This window comes from Hypanus sabinus, chromosome 8 (assembly GCF_030144855.1).
Source record: "Hypanus sabinus isolate sHypSab1 chromosome 8, sHypSab1.hap1, whole genome shotgun sequence".
NCBI lineage: Eukaryota > Metazoa > Chordata > Chondrichthyes > Myliobatiformes > Dasyatidae > Hypanus > Hypanus sabinus.
The window spans coordinates 4,648,792-4,670,084 of record NC_082713.1 but is presented as its reverse complement, the minus strand read 5'-3'; the positions used below and the strand labels follow the sequence as shown (position 1 = coordinate 4,670,084).

The 21,293-nt window shown below is 45.6% G+C and overlaps 1 protein-coding gene across 1 annotated transcript in view; it reads right to left on the bottom strand.

Annotated features, from left to right (window-relative positions):
* Nucleotides 1–6,068: 6,068 nt before the first annotated feature.
* f9a (coagulation factor IXa) overlaps nucleotides 6,069–21,293 on the bottom strand; it is a 36,694-nt gene continuing 21,469 nt past the window's right edge. The window contains exons 5-8 of the mRNA XM_059976470.1: nucleotides 19,053–19,187; nucleotides 15,284–15,543; nucleotides 12,629–12,749; nucleotides 6,069–6,713 (exon numbers count right to left, since the gene is read on the bottom strand). Coding sequence (XP_059832453.1) covers nucleotides 6,166–6,713; nucleotides 12,629–12,749; nucleotides 15,284–15,543; nucleotides 19,053–19,187 — 1,064 coding nt within the window. The 3' untranslated portion in view covers nucleotides 6,069–6,165. The remainder of the gene's footprint in view (nucleotides 6,714–12,628; nucleotides 12,750–15,283; nucleotides 15,544–19,052; nucleotides 19,188–21,293) is intronic.

Genomic DNA, 21,293 nt, shown 5'->3' with positions numbered 1-21,293 from the left:
CATCTGGTCAGCAAAGATGCATACATGAGGATGCTCTTTATCAACTATAGATCAGCATACAATACTACCATTCCCTCAAAACTAATCAATAGGCTCCAAGATCTTGGCCTCAGTACCTCGTTGTGCAGTTGGACCTTTGATTCCCTCACTTGCAGACCCAGTTAGTTTGGATTGGCAACATCTCTTCCATGATCTTCATTAGCATAGGTGCACACAAGGCTGTGTGCTTTGTTCCCTCTCTACTTGCTCTATGCTTATGACTGTGAGGCTACGCACAGTTCCAATGTCACATTCAAATTTGTTCATGACACCACTGTCACAATCCGAATCAAAGGAACATCACAGCCTGGTATGGAAAAACCAATGCCCTTGAATGGAAAATCCTATTAAAAAATAATGGATATGACCAGACCATATAGGTAAAGCCCTCCCCACCACTGAGCACATCTACTTGAAATACTGTCACAGGAAAGAATCATCCATCATCAGGGACCCCGCCATCTAGGACATGTTCTCTTCTCACTGTAGCCATCAGGACGTAGGTCCAGGAGTCTCGGGACTCACACTACCACATTCAGGAACAGTTATTATCCCTCAACTATCAGTCTCTTGAACCAAAGGAGATAACTTCATTCAACGGCACTTGCTGCATCATTGAAATGTTCCCACAACCAATTCATTCACTTTCAAAGACTCTTCATCTCATGTTCTCGATATTTATTGGTTACTTATCATTATTACTTTGTTTTTATATTTGTGCAGTTTGTTGTCTTCTGCACTCTGGTTGAACACTTGTAAGGCAGTATTTCATTGATTCTGTTGTAGTTACTATTTTATAGAATTATTGAGTATGCCTGTAAGTATATGAATCTTAGGGTTGTGTGAGTGACATATATGTACTTTGATAGTCAGTTTACTTTGAACGTTGATTTCCCACTAATCTGCCACTTTATCTTCTCATTCCCACCCTAATATGTCTGCCCAAAGCCTTCTGTACTGCCACATTGAGGCTAGAGAGATTAGAAATACCTCATATTCTGCTTTGGTAGTCTCCAACCTGATGGCATCAACATTGATTTCTCTAGCTTCTAGTATTCACTCACCTCTGTCCCTTTATCCCCTCATCTTACTGGCATCATCAGCCCTCAACGTGCCTTCTCGATCTGCCCATTACCTATACATTCCTCCCTCTGGTTCCCATCTCACTTCCGGTGTTCCATGGTCCACTGTCCTCTCCTATCAGATTCCATTATCTTCAGCCCTTTGTCACTTCCACAAATTACCTCCAAGCTTCCAACATTATTCCCACTCTCCCTCCCTCCCTCCTGTCTATCATTCCCTCTTACCTGCACCCACATATCACCTCCAAGCTTCCAACATTATTCCCACTCTCCCTCACTCCTTCTTACCTACCACTCCCTCTCACCTGGATTCAGCAGGCCATACACTGCTTAATTCATGCTGACACAACTCTATTTCTATGTTATATCGACTATCCTGGTGTACATACTATTTGTTATAAATTGCTATAAATTGCACATTACACATTTAGATGGAGACGTAAAGATTTTTACTCCTCCTGTATATGAAGGATATATGAAATAAAGTCAATTCGATTCTAAAACCTAAAACCTGCCAGCTCTTGCTCTACCCTTTCCACATCTCCCGTCCTTTTCATAATGACTATTGCCCCTCTTTCTTAGGAGTTCAGCTGAAGGATCTTCAATCAAAACATCACATATCAATTTCCCTCCACAGATGCTGCCTGACCTGCTGAGTTCCTTCAGCAAAATGTGTGCTCGAGATTGCACATCTATTGTCTCGCTCTTTCTTTTTCTCTCTCTCTCATGTCTTCATTTTTTCCTCCACACATTACTATCAACAACAATACTCCCTCCTACCCCTACCACAGTCTACTCAAGATCATTAGACACAGGAGCAAAATTAGACCATTCAGCCCATCAAATCTGCTCTGGCATTCCCAACATGGCTGATTTAGCATCTTCCGCAACCAAACCTGATTAGTAAGGGTATCAAAGGTTACCGGCTTTCTCCCCATAACTTTAACACACTTACTGACCATAATATGATATGTTTTAACCTACAATTTGAGAAGGAGAAGGGAAAATTGGATGTGTCATAATTACAGTTGAACAAAGGGAACTATGGAGCTATGAGGGAAGAGCTGGCCAAAGTTCAATGGAACAATACCCTAGCAGGGAAAACAGTGGAACAATAATGGCAGGTATTTCTGGGAATAATGCAGAAGGTGCAGGATCGGTTCATTCTAAAGAGGAAAATTGATCCCAAGGGGAGTAAGGGGCGGCCTTGGCTGACGAGGGAAGTATAAAAATAAAAGAGGAGTAGTATAACATAGCAAAGATGAGCAGGAAACCGGAGGACTGGGAAGCTTTTAAAGAGCAACAGAAGATAACAAAAAAGGCAATACGCCAAGAAAAAATGAGGTACAAAGGTAAACTAGCCAAGAATATAAAAGAGGATAGTAAAAGCTTCTTTAGGTATGTGAATAGCAAAAAAATAGTTAAGACCAAAATTGGGTCATTCAAGACAGAAACGGGTGAATTTATTATGGGGAACAAGGAAATGGCAGATGAGTTGAACGGGTACTTTGGATCTGTCTTCACTAGGGAAGACACAAACAATCTCCCAGATGTAATAGTGGCCAAAGGAACTAGGGTAAAGTATGAACTGAAGGAAATTTATATTAGGCAAGAAACGGTGTTGGATAGACTGTTGAGTCTGAAGGCTGATAAGTCCCCGGGACCTGATTGTCTGCATCCCAGGGTACTTAAAGTGGTGGCTCTAGAAATCGTGGATGCATTGATAATCATTTTCCAATGTTCTATAGATTCAGGAACTGTTCCTGCTGATTGGAGGGTGGCTAATGTTGTCCCACTTTTCAAGAAAGGAGGGAGAGAGAAAACAAGGAATTATAGACCGGTTAGCCTGATGTCAGTGGTGGGAAAGATGCTGGAGTCAATTATAAAAGAGGAAATTACGACACATTTGGATAGCAGTAGAAGGATCAGTCCGAGTCAGCATGGATTTATGAAGGGAAAATCATGCTTCACTAATCTTCTGGAGTTTTTTGAGGATGTAACTATGAAAATGGACAAGGGAGAGCCAGTGGATGTAGTGTACCTGGACTTCCAGAAAGCTTTTGATAAAGTCTCACATAGGAGATTAGTGGGCAAAATTAGGGCACATGGTATTGGGGGCAGAGTACTGACATGGATCGAAAATTGGCTGGCTGACAGGAAACAAAGAGTAGCGATTAACAGGTCCCTTTCGGAATGGCAGGCTGTGACCAGTGGGGTACCACAAGGTTCGGTGCTGGGACCGCAGCTGTTTACAACATACATTAATGATTTAGATGAAGGGATTAAAAGTAACATTAGCAAATTTGCTGATGACACAAAGCTGGGTGGCAGTGTGAAATATCAAGAGGATATTATGAGACTGCAGGGTGACTTGGACAGGTTGGGTGAGTGGGCAAATGTATGGCAGATGCAGTTTAATGTGGATAAATGTGAGGTTATCCACTTTGGTGGCAAGAACAGGAAGGCAGATTACTATCTAAATGGAGTCAAGTTACGGAAAGGGGAAGTACAACGAGATCTAGGTGTTCTTGTACATCAGTCAATGAAAGCTAGCATGCAGATACAGCAGGCAGTGAAGAAAGCTAATGGCATGCTGGCCTTTATAACAAGAGGAATTGAGTATAGGAGTAAAGAGGTCCTTCTGCAGCTGTACAGGGCCCTGGTGAGACCCTACCTGGAGTATTGTGTGCAGTTTTGGTCTCCAAATTTGAGGAAGGACATTCTTGCTATTGAGGGAGTGCAGCGTAGGTTCACAAGGTTAATTCCTGGAATGGTGGTGGGACTGTCATATGTTGAAAGATTGGAGATTGTATACACTGGAATTTAGAAGGATGAGAGGGGATCTGATTGAAACATATAAGATTATTAAGGGATTGGACATGCTGGAGGCAGGAAGCATGTTCCCGCTGATGGGTGAGTCCAGAACTAGAGGCCACAGTTTAAGAATAAGGGGTAGGCCATTTAGAACAGAGATGTGGAAAAACTTTTTCACCCAGAGAGTGGTGGATATGTGGAATGCTCTGCCCCAGAAGGCAGTGGAGGCCAAGTCTCTGGATGCATTCAAGAGAGAGTTAGATAGAGCTCTTATAGATAGTGGGGTCAAGGGATATGGGGAGAGGGCAGGAACAGGGTACTGATTGTGTATGATCAGCCACGATCACAGAGAATGGCGGTACTGGCTAGAAGGGCTGAATGGCCTACTCCTGCACCTACTGTCTATTGTCTATTACCAATCAAGAACCTGCTAACTTCCACTTAAATATACCCAGTGACCTGTCGTCCACAACCATCTGTGGCAACGAATTCTACAGATTCATCACCACTCTCTGCTAAAGAAATGCCTCCCCTTCTCTGTTCTAAATGAATGTCCCTCTTTTCTGAGGCTGTGCCCTCTGGTCCTAGACTCCCCACCACAGGAAACATATTCTCCACATCAATTCTGTCTAGGCCTTTAAACATTTGTTAGATTTCAATGAAATCCCTCTGACCCCAATCTTCTAAACTCCAGCGAGTACAGGACCAGAGCATTCAAATGTTTTTCAAATGCTAACCTTTAATTCCCAGCATTTTTCTTGTGAACTTCCTCTGAGCCCTCTCAAAAATACATAGAACCATAGAACATAACAGCACAGAAACGGGCCTTTTGGCCCTTCTTGGCTGTGCCGAACCATTTTTCTGCCTCGTTCCACTGACCTGCACCCGGCCCATATCCCTCCATACACCTCTCATCCATGTACCTGTCCAAGTTTTTCTTAAATGTTAAAAGGGAACTCACATTTACCACTTCATCTGCCAGCTCATTCCACACTCGGACCACCCTCTGTGTGAAGAAGACCTCCCCAATGTTCCCTTTAAACTTTTCCCCCTTCACACTTGTCGTGAACTACGTGTGCCTGTCTGGACACGCCCTCTGCTGACTGCTCCTGTGGCTCCTCCCACAGACCCCTGTATAAATGCGATCAGAGCCTGGGGCCGGCCTCTCAGTCTCCAGGATGTAGTATGGTGGTCACTCACTGCTGGTTCCTTCTTCCAGTCAATAAAAGCCGATATCTCGCCTTACGTCTCAGAGTGAGTTATTGATGGTGCATCAACACTTAACCCATGTCCTCTGGGTTTTTTTCTCCCCTAGCCTCAGTGGAAAAAGCCTGCTTGTATTCACTCTATCTGTACCTATCATAATTTTATATACCTCTATCAAGTCTCCCCTCATTCTTCTATGCTCCAGGGAACAGAGTCCTAACCTATTCAACCTTTCTCTGTAATTCAGTTTCTCAAGTCCTGGCAACATCCTTGTAAACCTTCTCTGAACTCTTTCAACCTTATTAATATCCTTCCTGCAATTCGGTGACCAAAACTGCACACAATACTCCAAATTCAGCCTCACCAGTGCCTTAGACAACCTCAACATAGCATTTCAACTCTTATACTCAATACTCTGATTTATAAAGGCCAATGTCCCAAAAGCTCTCTTTACTAAAAAAAAGTGACGCCACTTTTAGGGAATTTTGTATCTGCTATGAGAAATTACTGGAGTTGCATTAATCTACTTATCTGTGCATTTTTGGGATGTAGGAGGAAACCGGAACACTTGGAGGCAACCTGCAAGCTCAGAGGGAGAGCATACAAACTCCACCCAGACAGCAATGGGGGTCAGAATGGAACCTGAGTCCTTGAGGCTGTGAAACAGGGAATTGATCATGCTGGTCTGAAAATGGGATTTGTGAGAGTTTCCTATGGAATTACAAACAAGCATCAGCAGAATAGGGGTTACGTGGACACAGATTCATTTTATTATCAAAATCTTGTCCACTACAAGAGCTTGGCACAGCTTTGTACAAATCAAACAAATCCAGCTCGAAAGACTGAGTAATAATTACTTGCAGGCAGCTCCAGAGATTATTGATATTATTTCATGCCAAGCCACAGAATCAGCACTGGAAAGAATCCATTCTGTTTTTGATTTTGGATGTTAGAAAATATTCCACCTGTAAAACTTTTCATAACTACATGCCAAGCATGCGTTATCACTGCTTTTTGCCGTGAATCAAATTTCTGTTTCATTTTTAATCCAGGCGTAATACTTGGAGACTCTGGTGTAGAAGCCATATTTGCCAGCCACTGCACAGCCGTCTCCCCAGCTGACAATACCTGTCAGGAACCAAGTGTTCTTGTAGCTAGTGACATGAGGACTGCCACTGTCTCCCTGACAGGCATCCTTGCTTCCATCGTCCATGCCAGCACAGAACATGTTCCCGGTGACAGTGAACTTGCTGGATTGCTTGCAGATACTACGGTCGACGTACGGGATGCTGATTTGCTGGAGGACCTGTGGAGTGTCCCCCAGCGTGTACAGCCTTCCCCAGCCACTGACTGTCCCGTACGGTTGAGTCATCAACACCTTTTCGGCAAAGGACTTCTCCGGCAGGCAAATGGGAATGACAAAGAGGGTAAACACTATGGGGGTCTTCAGCAGGATCAGGGCAATGTCGTGGTTGTACCGACTTCGGTTGGCGTCATATCTGGGATAGAGAACCACACTTTCCACTTCATGGTGCTTCTCAGTGTGTTCATGTTCGCGTATGTTATGCTCCCCTGTGGCAAAGTAACAAGGGTTAGAGAGAACTCAGCCACAGAGAGAGAATGTCTGCAAAAAGTGGTGGAGACAACCCACTCCATCCCGTCCCACCATTTTGCACTGTCACAAGAAAGCAGCATCCATTATCAGGGATCCCCACCACCCAGGCCACGCTTTCTCCCAATATTGCCATCAGGAAGAAGGTACGGGAGGCTCAGGTTCGGGAGCAGTCATTACCCTGTAAGCACTTACCTCCTAAACCAGCATGGATAGCTTCAATTACCTCAGCTCTCAACTGATTCCACAACCTGTGGACTCGTTTTCAATGCCTCTACAGCTCATGTTTACAGTATTATTGATAAAGCCTTTCACCAATGTGTCCGCCTCTGTATATCCAACTGACCAGACAGATCCCAGTGAGGTGGGAGAAGTGTGCTGGGCATTCTGAACATTCCTCTTGACTTCATGCACATACGCTTGTTGTCTGAGAGAACAAAGCTGTAATGCTGAGGCTTTAGAAGGCATTCGTCAAACTGCACCTGGAAATTGTAAACAGTTTTGGGCCACTTATCTAAGAAAGGATGTGCTGGCATTGGCGAGGCTCATGATAATGATCCCAAGGGATAAAAGGATTAACATTTGGAGAGTGTTTGGATGCAGGCTTGTAGTCATTGGAGTTTAGAAGAATGGGGGGGGGGGGGGGGGGAATCTCATTGAAACCTATTGAATATTGAGAGGCCTAGATGGAATAGATGTAGAGAGGATGTTTGCTATAGTGGGTGAGTCTAGGACCAGAGGGCATGGACTCAGAATAGAGGAACATCCATTTGGAACAGAAATGTGGAGGAATTTCCTTAGCCAGAGCGTGGTGAATCTGTGGGATTCATTATCACAGAATGCTGTGCAGACAAAGTCATTGGGTATATTTAAAGCAAAGGTTGATAGGTGTATGTATTTATTTATCTATCGATCTATCTATTTATTTATTTACTGGTCTTAGTGATGTAGTGTGGAATAGGCCTTCTGGCCCTTCGAGCCGTATGGCACCAGCAACCCTAATTTAACATTAACTTAGTGACGGGACAATTTACAACGAGCAATTAAGCTACCCATTATGCCTTTAGACTATGGAAAAGACAGAGTGCACAAAGAAAATCTACACATTCAATGTACAGAGATTCCATACAGAACGGCTGTAGAGTTGAACTATGAACTCCAGAATGCCCCAAGATGTAATAGCATTGTAGTAACTGCTATGCACCCAGTTCTTGATTAGTAATAGGGGCCAGAGTTTATGGGGAGAAGCCAGGAGAATGGGATTGAGAGGGATAATGACTGAAGGGCAGCACGGTAGGATAGCAGTTAGGGTAACACTATCCCAATGCCAGAGTGTGGTAAACCATGTGTACCTGTCTGGGCACACCCCTTTGCTGACTGCTCCTGTGGCTCCTCCCACAGACTCCGTGGATAAAGGTGATTGTGTCACGGCTCCTCCCACAGTCATCCAGCATGGACGTGGTCCATTTTGCTGCTAATAAAAGCCTTTCAGTATTTATTCTACTTCCAGTCTTTTGGAGTTAACGATAGTGCATCAATTTTATTAGCAGCAATTTTAAAGCATGGAACATGATTTGAGACCCGACAAATTGGACATCGACCCACAACCACCTGAGGCCAGCAAATGCTTTCGAAATCAGGCTAGCCTGCTTTGAATCATACCTGGAGGAGAATGAAGTGACCGAGTCCGCCGCGAAGCACAGAGTTCTCCTCTCCAGGGTCAGTCCACGGATCTACTTGATGATTAGAGGCCAGCCGAGTTACGATGGCGCAATGAGCGCCCGCAGAAGACAATACCCGTGGCTCGTAAATTCTGTCTATGCACGACATCGCATAGCGATGCGGCAGCAGTGGGCAGGAAAGTCAAGCGCTAAGTTTGTCCGGACCCTACAGACACTCATGCGGGCCTGCAATTGCAGGGGGCTGATGGCTGAACACCATGTGGAGCTCCTGGTACGAGACGCCTTCGTTATGGGGATCAGGTCAGTGTACGTGCGCCAGCGGTTGCTGGAACACACCGATCTTACCTTACATTCGGCAATTGAGCTGGCCAACACACTGGAGGCCGCTCTGCACAACTCTGATGCTCTCCAGGCACGCGATCTCCCGATGGCCTCGTGGACGCCACAGACCCCGCAACCCGCTGGCGAATTGACCACAGCTGCTGTCAGTTGTGAGTCTGCGAAGTGTTGCTTCTGCGGACTCCAGAAGAACCCCAAAAAATGCTGCCTGGCCCAAGAAGGTACCTGCTCCAGCTGCTGAAAGAAGGGCCATTTCGCCAAGGCCTTTAAGTCCAAACCACAAGCGGGATTGAGCAGCGCCGCGTGCGAGGCATGGGGATCGCCATCTTGCCTGCCCACCACCGCGTGCGTGGCATGGGGTGCCCATCTTGGTCAGTGCCACCTCACACTGTCTACAACCCACGGCTGCTTACTGGGCACCCCACCGTGCCGGACCAAGACAGCGATTCCACTCTGGCCTCTGTGACCCTCGACCAAAGTGCTCCCCACCAGCTAGCAAGGTCAATGTTGGACAACCTGGTGGAGGGCTCAGGACAAGCTGCGTGTTTGACATGGGCAGCACAGAGAGTTTTATCCACAGTACAACATTTCAGACTCGTGACACGGTCGGTAAGCCAGAGGGTCACCATGGCTTCTGGGTCGCATACAACAGACATCCGGGGGGGGGGGGGGGGGGTTGTGTAGCGACATTGCTGGTGCAGGGCACAGAATATTGGGACTTTATCTTACTGGTCATGCCTCAACTGTGTGCCCCTGTGCTATTGGGGCTCGACTTCTAGAGCCACCTGAAAAGTGTTACAATGGAGTATGACGGGCCCCTCCCACCAATCACCTCCCAGCACCATGCCAACAGCCACGCTACGGACACCACTTGCAGCCTTTCCACCCTCAAGATCCCTCCCCCACCGCTGTTCGTCAACCTGACACCTGACTGTAAACCTGTGGCAACTAAAAGCAGGAGGTACAGCGCGGGGGCAGGGCCTTCATTCAATCGGAGGTGCAGTGGCTGCTCAGGGAGGGGATCATTGAGCCAAGCTCAAGCCCTTGGAGGTCCCAGGTGGTTGTTGTTCGGACTGGGCAGAAAAATAGGATGGCCGTGGACTATAGTCAGACCATCAATAGGTTCATGCAGCTTGACGCGTACCCCCTACCCCGCATCGCGGATATGGTCAAGCAGATAGCTCAGTACAAGGTGTACTCAACCATAGACCTGAAATCCACTTACCATCAGCTCCCCATCCGCCCGGGGGACCGCCCCACACCGCCTTCGAGGCAGGCGGCAGGCTCTATCGCTTTCTGCACATCCCCTTCAGTGTCACAAATGGTGTCTCTGTCTTCCGGAGGGAAATGGACCGGATGGTGGACCAGTGCCAACTGAAGGCCACGTTCCCATATCTGGATAACATCACCATCTGCGATCACGACCAGCAGGATCACGATGACAACCTCCAAAAATTTTTCCAAGTGGCCAAAGCTTTTAACCTTACCTATAACAGGTGTGTTTGGAACCACCCGACTTGCTCTTCTTGGGTATGTCGTGGAGAACGGGGTCATTGGCCCTGACCCCGACTGTATGCGCCCCCTGTTGGAACTCCCTCTTCCCAACACCCTCAGAGCCCTCAAAAGGTGCCTGGGCTTCTTTTCCTATTACATCCAATGGGTCCCTCACTACGCAGACAAGGCCCGCCCCCTGGTCAAGTCCACCACATTTCCCCTCTCAGCAGAGGCCTGCGCAGGCTTCAGCAGCATTAAAGGGGACATTGCCAAAGCAACGATGCATGCGGTGGACGAGACCATTCCCTTCCAAGTAGATAGTGACGCCTCCGACTTCGCACTGGCTGCTACCCTCAATCAGGCAGTAAGGCCAGTAGCATTCTTCTCCCGTACCCTTCAAGGGCCTGAAATTCAGCACTCCGTGGTGGAGAAAGAAGCCCAGGCCACAGTGGAAGCTGGAGGCACTATCTTGCCGGCAAAAGGTTGACCTTGTTGACTGACCAGCGCTCAGTTGCGTTCATGTTTAGCAACCAACAGTGGGACAAAATCATAAATGATAAAATTTTGAGGTGGCGACCTACAATTACAACTATGACATCATGTACCGGCCTGGAAGGCTCAATGAGCCCCCTAATGCCCTATCCCGGGGAGCGTGTGCCAGCGCGCAGCTCGACCAGCTATACGCCCTCCATGCAGATCTTTGCCACCCGGGGGTCACCCAGCTTTTCTACTTCGTGAAAGCCCGGAACCTGCCTTACTCCCTTGAGGACATCAGGACAATGACCAGGGACTGCCAAGTCTGCGCTGAGTGCAAACCGCACTTCTATCGACCTGAAAAGGCGCAACTAATCAAGGCCACCTGCCTCTTTGAGCAAATGAGTGTCGACTTTAAGGGCCCCCTTCCCTCCACCGACCGCAATGTATACTTTCTTAACGTAATCGATGAGTACTCACGGTTCCCCTTCGCCATCCCCTGCCCCAATACCACTACCACTTCAGTCATAAAGGCCCTGCGCCAGCTCTTCACTCTGTTCACTCTCTTCACTCTCACTATATCCACAGTGACAGAGCGTCCTCGTTTATGAGTGACGAGCTGCGCCAATACCTGCTGGCTCGGGGTATTGCAACTAGTAGAACCACGAGCTATAATCCCCGGGGTAATGGACAGGTGGAGAGGGAGAATGCGACTGTGTGGAAGGCCACACTTTTAGCCCTTAAGTCAAAGGGATTGCTGGTCTCTCGCTGGCAGGAGGTCCTCCCTGAGGCGCTCCACTCCATCCGCTCCCGTTTTGCATGTCCACCAATGCCACCCCTCATGAGCGACTCTTTTCTTTTCCCAGGAAGGCGCCCACCGGGACCACCCTACCGGCTTGGCTGACGTCCCCGGGGCCAGTGCTACTCCGGAAACATGCGAGGAGCAATAAATACTCGTTATTGTCGAGATTGTCGAGAGGGTTCACCTACTTCATGCGAACCCCCAGTATGCCTACGTGGTCTTACCTGACGGGCGGGAGGACACGGTCTCTGTTCGCGACCTGGCGCCCGAAGGAGCACCAGACCCCTACCCCAAACACTCCATGGTGACAATTAACCCTGTACTCACTGATGTATATACCCACAAGACACTGTGCACTCCAAGCCCTACACAGACACCTCACGACACTCCCATACTGGGCGCGACGCACATGCACAAGGGATTACTGATGCCTAACGGCCTGGCACCTCAAGTCAGGCCGGAGCCAGCACAACCACCGTCACCGGTGCAACCACCACCAGTTCTATGTGGATCGCAGCAACAGACTTGACCTGTAAATATACTTGTCTTAAATACTGTCAGTCACTTCACCCCACGGGACTCTGTTTTCAAAAAGGAGGGGTGAATGTGGTAAACCATGTATATCTGTCTGGACACGCCCCTCTGCTGACTGCTCCTGTGGCTCCTCCCACAGATCCCTGGATAAAGGCGATTGTGTCACAACTCCTCCCACAGTCTTCCAGCATGGATGTGGTCCGTTTTGCTGCTAGCAAAAGCCTTTCAGTATTTACTCTACTTCCAGTCTTCTGGAGTTATTGACGGTGACCGGGTCCATTTCCTGCCGCTGTCTGGAAGGAGTCTCCCCGTGGCAGCATAGGTTTCCTGATGATGCTGGGTTTCCTCTCAGTCCAAAGGCACGTGGGTCAGTAAGTTAATGGGTCACGTGAGTACAACATGCTACATTGGCTCACTGGGCCAGAGGTTACCACGCTGTATCTCAAAATAAATTAATAAAGGCAGAGCAGACTTGATGAGCCAAATTGCCGAATTCTGCTGTTACATATTATGGCTAAATAACAGGAGCATGCGGTTAAACAATACTCACCCACAACAACCCTGAACTCAAATCGATGAATAAAGCAGTGAGCTGCCGAGATGACCCACTTTTCATTCAGGATGGTTCCACCACAGAACGGTTCATTTTTCTCAACATTCAGCAGCATGGCCTGTGACGAGAAGCAGAGATACATTACGTACCACAGACAGCGATAGAGTGTCAAAGTTACAGAGTCTTGGGCTAAAGGCTGGGAGTCATGGTCACAGTCCACACAACACTGAGGGGCTACGACCGGCCTAACGGTCTCTCAAACATCGTATGAAGAGGAAACACAAGTAGTGTTGGCGCTTTATGGGAAAATTTATTGAAATAATATAATATAAAGAAAATTGTATTTACAGGGTACCAAAGGAAGTCCAGTGGAGCCCAGGATGAAGAGGGAAATCCAGCAGAGCCCAGGATGAAGAGGGAAATCCAGCATTGCCCAGGATAGGAAGGGAAATCCAGTAGTGAAGGTAGGGGGAGGGTGATTCTAAAGTCTGTCCTAGGATAGGGAGAGAACTCCAGATTGACAGACCCAGGATAGGGAGGGAATTCCAGAAACTGAGGCTCAGGATAGGGATGGAATTCCAGATCATGAGACCCAGGATAGGAAGGGAATTCCAGAGGGTGGAATTGATGGATTAATTTTGAAGTAACAGCTGGAATCCACCTTACTTATATGCTTATTGATTTTCAATACTTCCATCATGTCTCCTCTCATTCTACTTATACTTAGGCTAAAAAGTTCTAATTCTTTTGATATTTCTTCACGGCTCATACCCTGCAGACCTGGAATGAGTCTGATCACTCTTCACTGAACTCTCTCCAGGCCTTCACATCCCTCACACAATATGGAGAACAAAATTGTACATAGTACTTATATCATATAGCTTAATTGGAACGTCTCCAGACATGAGCTCCACTGAGTACATTATGTAGCCCAATGTTCTATTAGCTTCCTGATTCTGTGCATGCTGTAGATGTTGACAGTGATGAGTCCACCAGGACACCCAAATCCTTCTCATACAGAGCACTTTCTGACTCAAGACGCCCATTGTATGTTTATATCGAACATTTCTACTTCCTATATGTAATATTTTACACTTACTTACATTAAATTTCACCCTGCCCAAATCTGGATTTTGTTTGGATCTAACTGTATTGATTTTTCTGCCTGAATGTTATCAGCCCATCCCCTTTGTTGGTGCATTAACAGACTGGGTCAAAAAACAATCAGTCAATAACTCAATGAAATCACTTAACTTTCATCCACTGGTCACTGGGTACTCACACTCAATATTTGGGAAATTAGTCACCAATGACTATAGCATCACCCTCAGAATTTGATTTTTCAAATCACTATCAGCTTTTGGGGGTCTATATGTAAACTCAATGTTATTCCTTTATCCTTAGAGCTTTCAATTCTCACCCAGATATCTTCACCAAGTCTAGATTCATCTCCAATCATAAGCAGCCTCATGTTTAAATTCTCTCTTATGTATCTAGCTTTTTGATCTTGCCAATCTTTCTTAAGTAAAGTATATCCTTTAATATTATATTCATCACCACTGTTTGAGATCAGCCAGGTTTTAGTTATTGCTATTACTTATATCATACTTATACACTCTTACGTGTAATTCCAACGCTCTCGGGTGCACAACAACTCCCTAAAGAACATCTGGAGCACTTCTGCAAATTTTCTACAACATCACATGAGAGCTACCTGCTCCTCAAGTTCAGCCACCTTGTTCCCGAGGTGTTGGACGAGATGACATTTTTCATACATGAACTCTCCAGGGAGCAAGTTTTTGTGGATCCAAGCATAAGACAAGACTGACAGAGGTAGGGAGTTCCAGAGTTTGAGGCCCAGCAGAGGGAGGGAATTCCAGACTGAGACATTCAGGATAGGGAGGGAATTCCAATGTGTGTGACCCAGGATAGGGAGAGAATTCCAGAAGGTGAAGCCCAGGATAGGGAGAGAATTTCAGAGAGTGAGACCCAGGATAGGGAGTGAATTCCAGAAGGTGAAGCCCAGAATAGGGAGGGAATTCCAGAGGGTGAAGCCCAGGATAGGGAGGGAATTCCAATGTGTGTGACCCAGGATAGGGAGTGAATTCCAGAAGGTGAAGCCCAGGATAGGGAGGGAATTCCAGAGGGTGAAGCCCAGGATAGGGAGGGAATTCCAGAGGGTGAAGCCCAGGATAGGGAGGGAATTCCAATGTGTGTGACCCAGGATAGGGAGTGAATTCCAGAAGATGAAGCCCAGGATAGGGAGGGAATTCCAGATGGTGAAGCCCAGGATAGGGAGGGATTTCCAGAGGGTGAAGCCCAGGATAGGGAGGGAATTCCAGATGGTGAAGCCCAGGATAGGGAGGGAGTTCCAGAGGGTGAAGCCCAGGATAGGGAGAGAATTTCAGAGGGCAAGGCTTAGGTAGTTGAAATTCTGTTTAATCAAAATGAATGGTAACAATGATTATTTGTTTGATAAATGTGACCTATCTAATACTTAGGATCGATCAACTTCATGGGAACATTGCTCTATGGGAGTTTCCTACGTTTATTGCGCCCGTCTGCAGTCCAAACAATGGTTTCCTTCAGCTTTAAGACGTCCTGAGGTGTCCAACAGATATACAAATGTGTCTTTAGAAGGGAAGGCCATACCTGCCAGGGACACTGTCCTTTCACACACTCCACGCCACCCACAATTTTGGTGTGGTCACCCGCTGACCCTGTGATGATGGTGTAGTTAAGGCCCTCAGTGACGTTTCTGGAATTATGAGCAGTTGTGGCGTTAGATGAACGAGGCTTGTCCGTAACATTACTGAAATATGAGTCTGGTACGCTGGTGTTTCTTGTCGAAAAGGTGTTATCAAGTGACCGCACTGCATTGATTTCTGCAATTTTTCCACAAGGGTGGTCCACTGTCAAAACAGAACTCAGAGATTAATAAACACAAGATGTCCTACTTTCTGCAGCTACCCTTTGCCTTTCTCTTTCTCCTCCAGAGAATCCAGAAATTGGGAGTGCAAAAGGACTTGGGATTTGTACGTTTGTAGTTCAGGATTCCCTGAAGGTTAATTTGCAGGTTGAGATGGTAATAAGAAACATAGAAACCTAGAAAATAGGTGCGGGAGTAGGCCATTTCTGTTTTATAAATACGCCTGCAGTTAAAGCCTCTGGGCATTGTATGGCCCTCTGGTTCACTGTTTCCCACCACAGAGAGTTCTCTAAGCCTTGACAAGATCTGCCATAGAGATATTTTCCTGTGATCAGTCAACACTGTATTGACCAGGATTGACTTTAAATATTTTTTCCCTGTTCATTTTTATATTAAAAATGGAGATAATTTGATTTTATTATGACCATCTTCAAGGCTACTGGTCTTCAACAATAAATGTTTTGTAAAGTCAACATAAATCTCATGTGGAAGATGATATTGTAGCTGCAAATGGCCAGTGAATCCAATTGGGATTTCAGGAATAACTCTCTTCCCGGCAGAGTTAAGAGCAAAGAACAGACTCCCACATGAGACAAAGATCTGCTCTGGTACATCAGCCAGCAGAAACAAAGACCCCACCCACCCCAGGCATTCTCTCTACTCCCCCTCCCCTCCAGCAGAAGATACAAAAGCCTGTAGCACCAGTCTCAAGGACAGCTTCTACCCCACTGCTATAAGACTATTAAATGGTTCTCTTGTATGATAAGATAGATGATTAACTTCATAATCTACCTCATTATGGCCTTGTACCATTTGAAAAAGAACTCCCGCACAATATAGATCTTTCAGCCCACCATATTGAGCTAATATTTAGATCTACTCCAAGATCAATCTAACATTTCCCTCCTACACAGCCCTCCATTTATCTATCATCAGTGTGCCTAAGAGTCTCTTAAATGCCCCTAATGTACCTGCCTCTACCACTATCCCTGGCAGGGCTTTCCACACACCCACCACACACTGTGTAAAAAAAACCTACCTCTGACATCCCCCCTGTACTTTCTTTCATTAAACTTAAAACTATGCCCCCTCATATTAGCTATTTTCACCCTGGGACAAAGATGCTGGCTGGGCACACTGTCAATGCCTCTTCTCGTCTTGTACACCTCTAACAGGTCACCTCACAGTATCCTTCACAAACAGTCCACTTGCTCTGCTCTTTCTCTGTAACCAGATCACTTTATTCTCAATTCTGTTCTTTTACCTTGAACTACCTGGATGCAGTGTTGGAATGAAATGATCTGTATTGGTGGGATGCAAGGTAATGTTTTACCTACCTCAGTACACGTGACAATAATAAAACAATTCTCCAATCTCAGGGGAAGTGGGTCTCACAAGGTAAAGATTCCTGATGAAAGGTTTTAACCTGAAATGTTGGAACTGAAGCTTTATGTGCTGGGGCTTTGGAGAAGCATTAAGTTAGGTAAGTCACTGGGACCAAATGAGATATACTGTGGGAAGTGAAGGAGGAGATTACTGAGCCTCTAGCCATGATCTTTGCATCATCAGTAAGGATGGGAGAAGTACCGGAGGATTGGAGGGTTGCAGATGCTGTTCCCTTGTTCAAGAAAGGGAGAAGAGATAACCCTGGAAATTATAGACCAGTGAGTCTTACTTCAGTGGTGGGCAAGTTGTTGGTGAAGATCCTGAGAGGTAAGACATATGAGCACTTGGAGAAACATAATCTGATTAGGAATAATCAGCAATGCATTGTCAAGGTCATGCTTTAGGAGCCTGATTGAATTCTTTGAGAAAGTAGCAAAAGACATTAATGAAGATAGAGCAGTGGATGCAGTATATATGGATTTCAGCAAGGCATTTGATAAGGTTCTGTATGCAGGGCTCATTCAGAAAGTAAAGAGGCATGGAATCCAAGGAGACCTTGCTTTGTGGATCCAGAATTGGCTTGCCCACAGAAGGCAAAGAATGGTTGCAGATGGGTCATATTCTGCATAGATGTCAGTGATCAGTGGAGTTCTGCAGGGATCTGTTCTGGGACCCCTCCTCTTTGTGATTTTTATAAATGACCTGGATGAAGAAGTAGAAGGGCAAGTTAGTAAATTTGCAAATGACACAAAGGTTGGAGGTGTTGTGGATAGTCTGGAGGGTTATCAGAAGTTACAGCAGGACATTGATAGGCTGCAGAACTGGGCTGAGAAGTGGCAGATGAAGTTCAACCCAGATAAGTGTGAAGTGGTCCATTTCAATAGGTCCAATTTGAAGACAGAATATAGCATTAATGGTAAGACTCTTAGCAGTGTGGAGGATCAGAGAGATCTTGGGATCTGTGTCCATTGGACACTCAAAACTGATGCGCAGGTTTACAGTTTTGTTAAGAAGGTGTATGGTGTGTTGGCCTTCATCAACCGTTGGATTGAGTTCAAGAGCCGTGAGGTAATGTTACAGCTATATAAGACCTTAATCAGACCCCACTTGGAGTACTGTGTTCAGTTCTGGTCACCTCACTACAGAAAGGATTTAGATACTACAGAGAGAGTGCAGAGGAGATTTACAAAGATATGGCCTGGTGGTAGAGGTGGATATAATAGAGCCTCTTAGATAGGTACAGGGAGCTTAGAAAAATGGAGAGCTATGCGCTAGGGAAATTCTAGGCAGTTTCTAGAGCAGGTTACATGGTCGGCACAACATTGTGGGCCAAAGGGCTGTAGATTTCTATGTTCTATGTTGACAGATCTTTTCTTCCCACAGATGTAGTTTAACCAAATGAGTTCCTCTAGCATTGTATGTGTAGCTCCAGATTTCTGCATCTGCCATCTCCTGTGTCCCCAGGGAGAGACTTAAATCAGGTTAGGATGACAAGATTATGGGTAAGGGAGGCCACTTCAAACCTGGACTCAGAAAGACTGTAATATCAATTTGGAGTTCTGTATGCATTTCTGGTCATCTTCCTACAGGAAAGCTATCAATAAGATTGAAAGAGTACAGAGAAAAGTTACAAGGATGCTGCTGGGACCGGAGGGCTGGAGTTATAAAGAAAGGTTGAATAGGTTAGGACTTCATTCCGTTGAGCATAGGAAAATGAGGGGAAATTTAGTATTGGTATGAGGGGTATAGGCAGGGTGAATGCCAGTAGGCTTTTCAGTTGGGTGAGACTAGAACTAAAGGTGATGGGTTAAGGGTGAAAGGTGAAATATTTAATGGGAACCTGAAGGGAAATTTCTTCATTGAAAGAGTGGTGCAATTGTGGAACAAGCTGCCAGTGGAAATGATTGAGGCGGGGTTCAGTGCAACACTTAAGAGAAGTTTGGATAAATACCTGGATGTGAAGGGTAAGGAGAGCTTTGGTCTATGTGTAGATCAACAGGACTAGGAAGGATAATATTTTATCACAAACTAGATGGACTGAAGGGTCTGTTGCTGTGCTTGTAATATTCTATGACTTTAAGACGACAGTAAACACAATGGCCTTACCTGAAGGAATACACGAATGTTGGTCCTCACCAAGTTTGTAGGTCGGAGCACAAGCACATCTCACACCTTTCACAGCGTCTTTTTTGCAGAAATGGTGGCATCCTCCGTTAGCCAAATTGCAGAGTTTTAAAGGTTCTGCATAGACACATAGGTTCAGCAAACTGCAGCCTTTGTGTGTGGAAGTGGGGTCCTTTAACAATCAGATAAACTTTCCAAAAAACAAACTATATGAAATATTCCTCTAAAGTAAGATTAACTTTATTTGTCACATGTACTTTGAAACATCAAAACTTACAGTATGTGATCATTTTATTAGTTACACCTGCTCATTAATGTGATCTTTAAGTGTCGTTAGGGTTAGGGTCTTTGACAGTGGAATGATTGTTAGTACTGGACAGGGTGTTTTGAGTATCTCAGAAACTGCTGATCTCTGGGATTTTCCATACACAACATTCTTTGTTTACAGAGAATGGTGCGAAAAACAAAAAAACAACATCCAGTGAGCAGCAGTTCTGTGGGTGAAGACATGTTGTTACTGAGAGGTCAGAGGAGAATGACCAGGCTGGATCAAGCTGACAGGAAGGTGACAGTAACTCAAATAACCACACATTGCAACAGTAGTGTGCAGAAAAGCATCTCTGAATGCACAAACTGTTGAACCTTGAATTAGATGGGCTACAGCAACAGAAGAGCACAAACATGCAGTTGATGGCCACTTTATTGGGTACAGCAGAAGGACAGATTAGGAGAATGGACAAGAAAGTGGCAATGAAATACAATCTTGGAAAATGCATGGTCATGTACTTTTGTTGTAGAAATAACTGTGAAGACTATTTTCTAAATGGAGAGAAAATCCAAAAAGCAAAGGGAAGTCCTTGTGCAGAACACCCTGAAGGTTAACTTGCAGGTTGAGTTGATGGTGAGGAAGGCCAATGCAATGTTTGCATTCATTTGAATACAAGAGCAGGGATGTGATACTGAGGCTCTATAAGGCACCGGTGAGGCCTCACCTTGAGTATTGTGAACAGATTTGGGCCCTCATCTTAGAAAACATGTGCTGTCATTGGAGAGGTTTCAGAGGAGGTTCACAAGGATGATTCAGGGAATGAAAGGTTTATCATACGAGGAATGTTTGATGGCTCTGGGTCTGTTCTTGCAGGAGTTTAGAAGGATAAGTGGGGATCTCTTTGAGATCTGTCCAATGTTGAAAGGCCTAGAGAGAGTAAATGTAGAAAGGATCTTTCCTTTGGTGGGGGAGTCTAGGACAAGAGGGCATGGCCTCAGGATAGAGACTTCCATTTAAAACAAAGATGCAGAGAAATTTCATTAGCCAGAGGGTAGTGAATTTATGGAATTGTTACCACAGGTAGCTGTGAAGGACAGGTCGTTGGAGGCCAAAGATTGATAGATTCTTGATTGGACATGACATCAAAGATTATAGGAGAAGGTCAGGGAATGGGATTGAGGAAGGGCAATAAAAGGATCATCCATGATTGATCGGCAGAGCAGACTCAATGGGCCAAATGGCATAATTCTTCTCCTCTGTCTTATGGTTTAATAAAATGGCCAATGAGCATTTGCGTCAACTGTGAACATGATCCGAGGATGTGCTGGGGACAGCCCGCAAGAGTCTGACGCCAACACAACACGCCCACCGCTTACTAACCCTAACTTATACACCTTTGAATTGCGGGGGAAACCAGAGCACCTGGAGGAAAGGCACGTGGTCACAGGGAGAATGTACAAACTGCTTACAGACAATGGTAGGAATTGAACCCTGAATGCTGATCTTGTCAATCATTATGTTAACTGCTATGTTACCATGCTCAGACAGTAATGTAAAGCACAGACGGACCTCCCTGAGGTTGGGAAGACGCAATATTTGCATGCTTTCACTAAGAGAATTGGACTCACTATTCATCTTTTCATTTGTACTGCTTCAATGTACTTATGTATGATATAATCTCTCCGGATGGCAAACAAACAAAAGTTTAACTCTTTTTGTCACATTCATATTAAAAATCAAAACATACAGTGAAATGTAAAGTTTCTATCATATCAACTCTGTGAAGATGGTGCAGGGGGCAGCCTATATGTGTTGTGATGCCTCTGGTGGCAGCATAGCATTTCCACAACACATTAACACTAATGTCTTTGCACTGTGTGAGGAAACCAGAGCACTCGGAGAAAACCCACACGGTCATGGGCAGAATGAACTAACCCCTTACAGACCATGGTGGG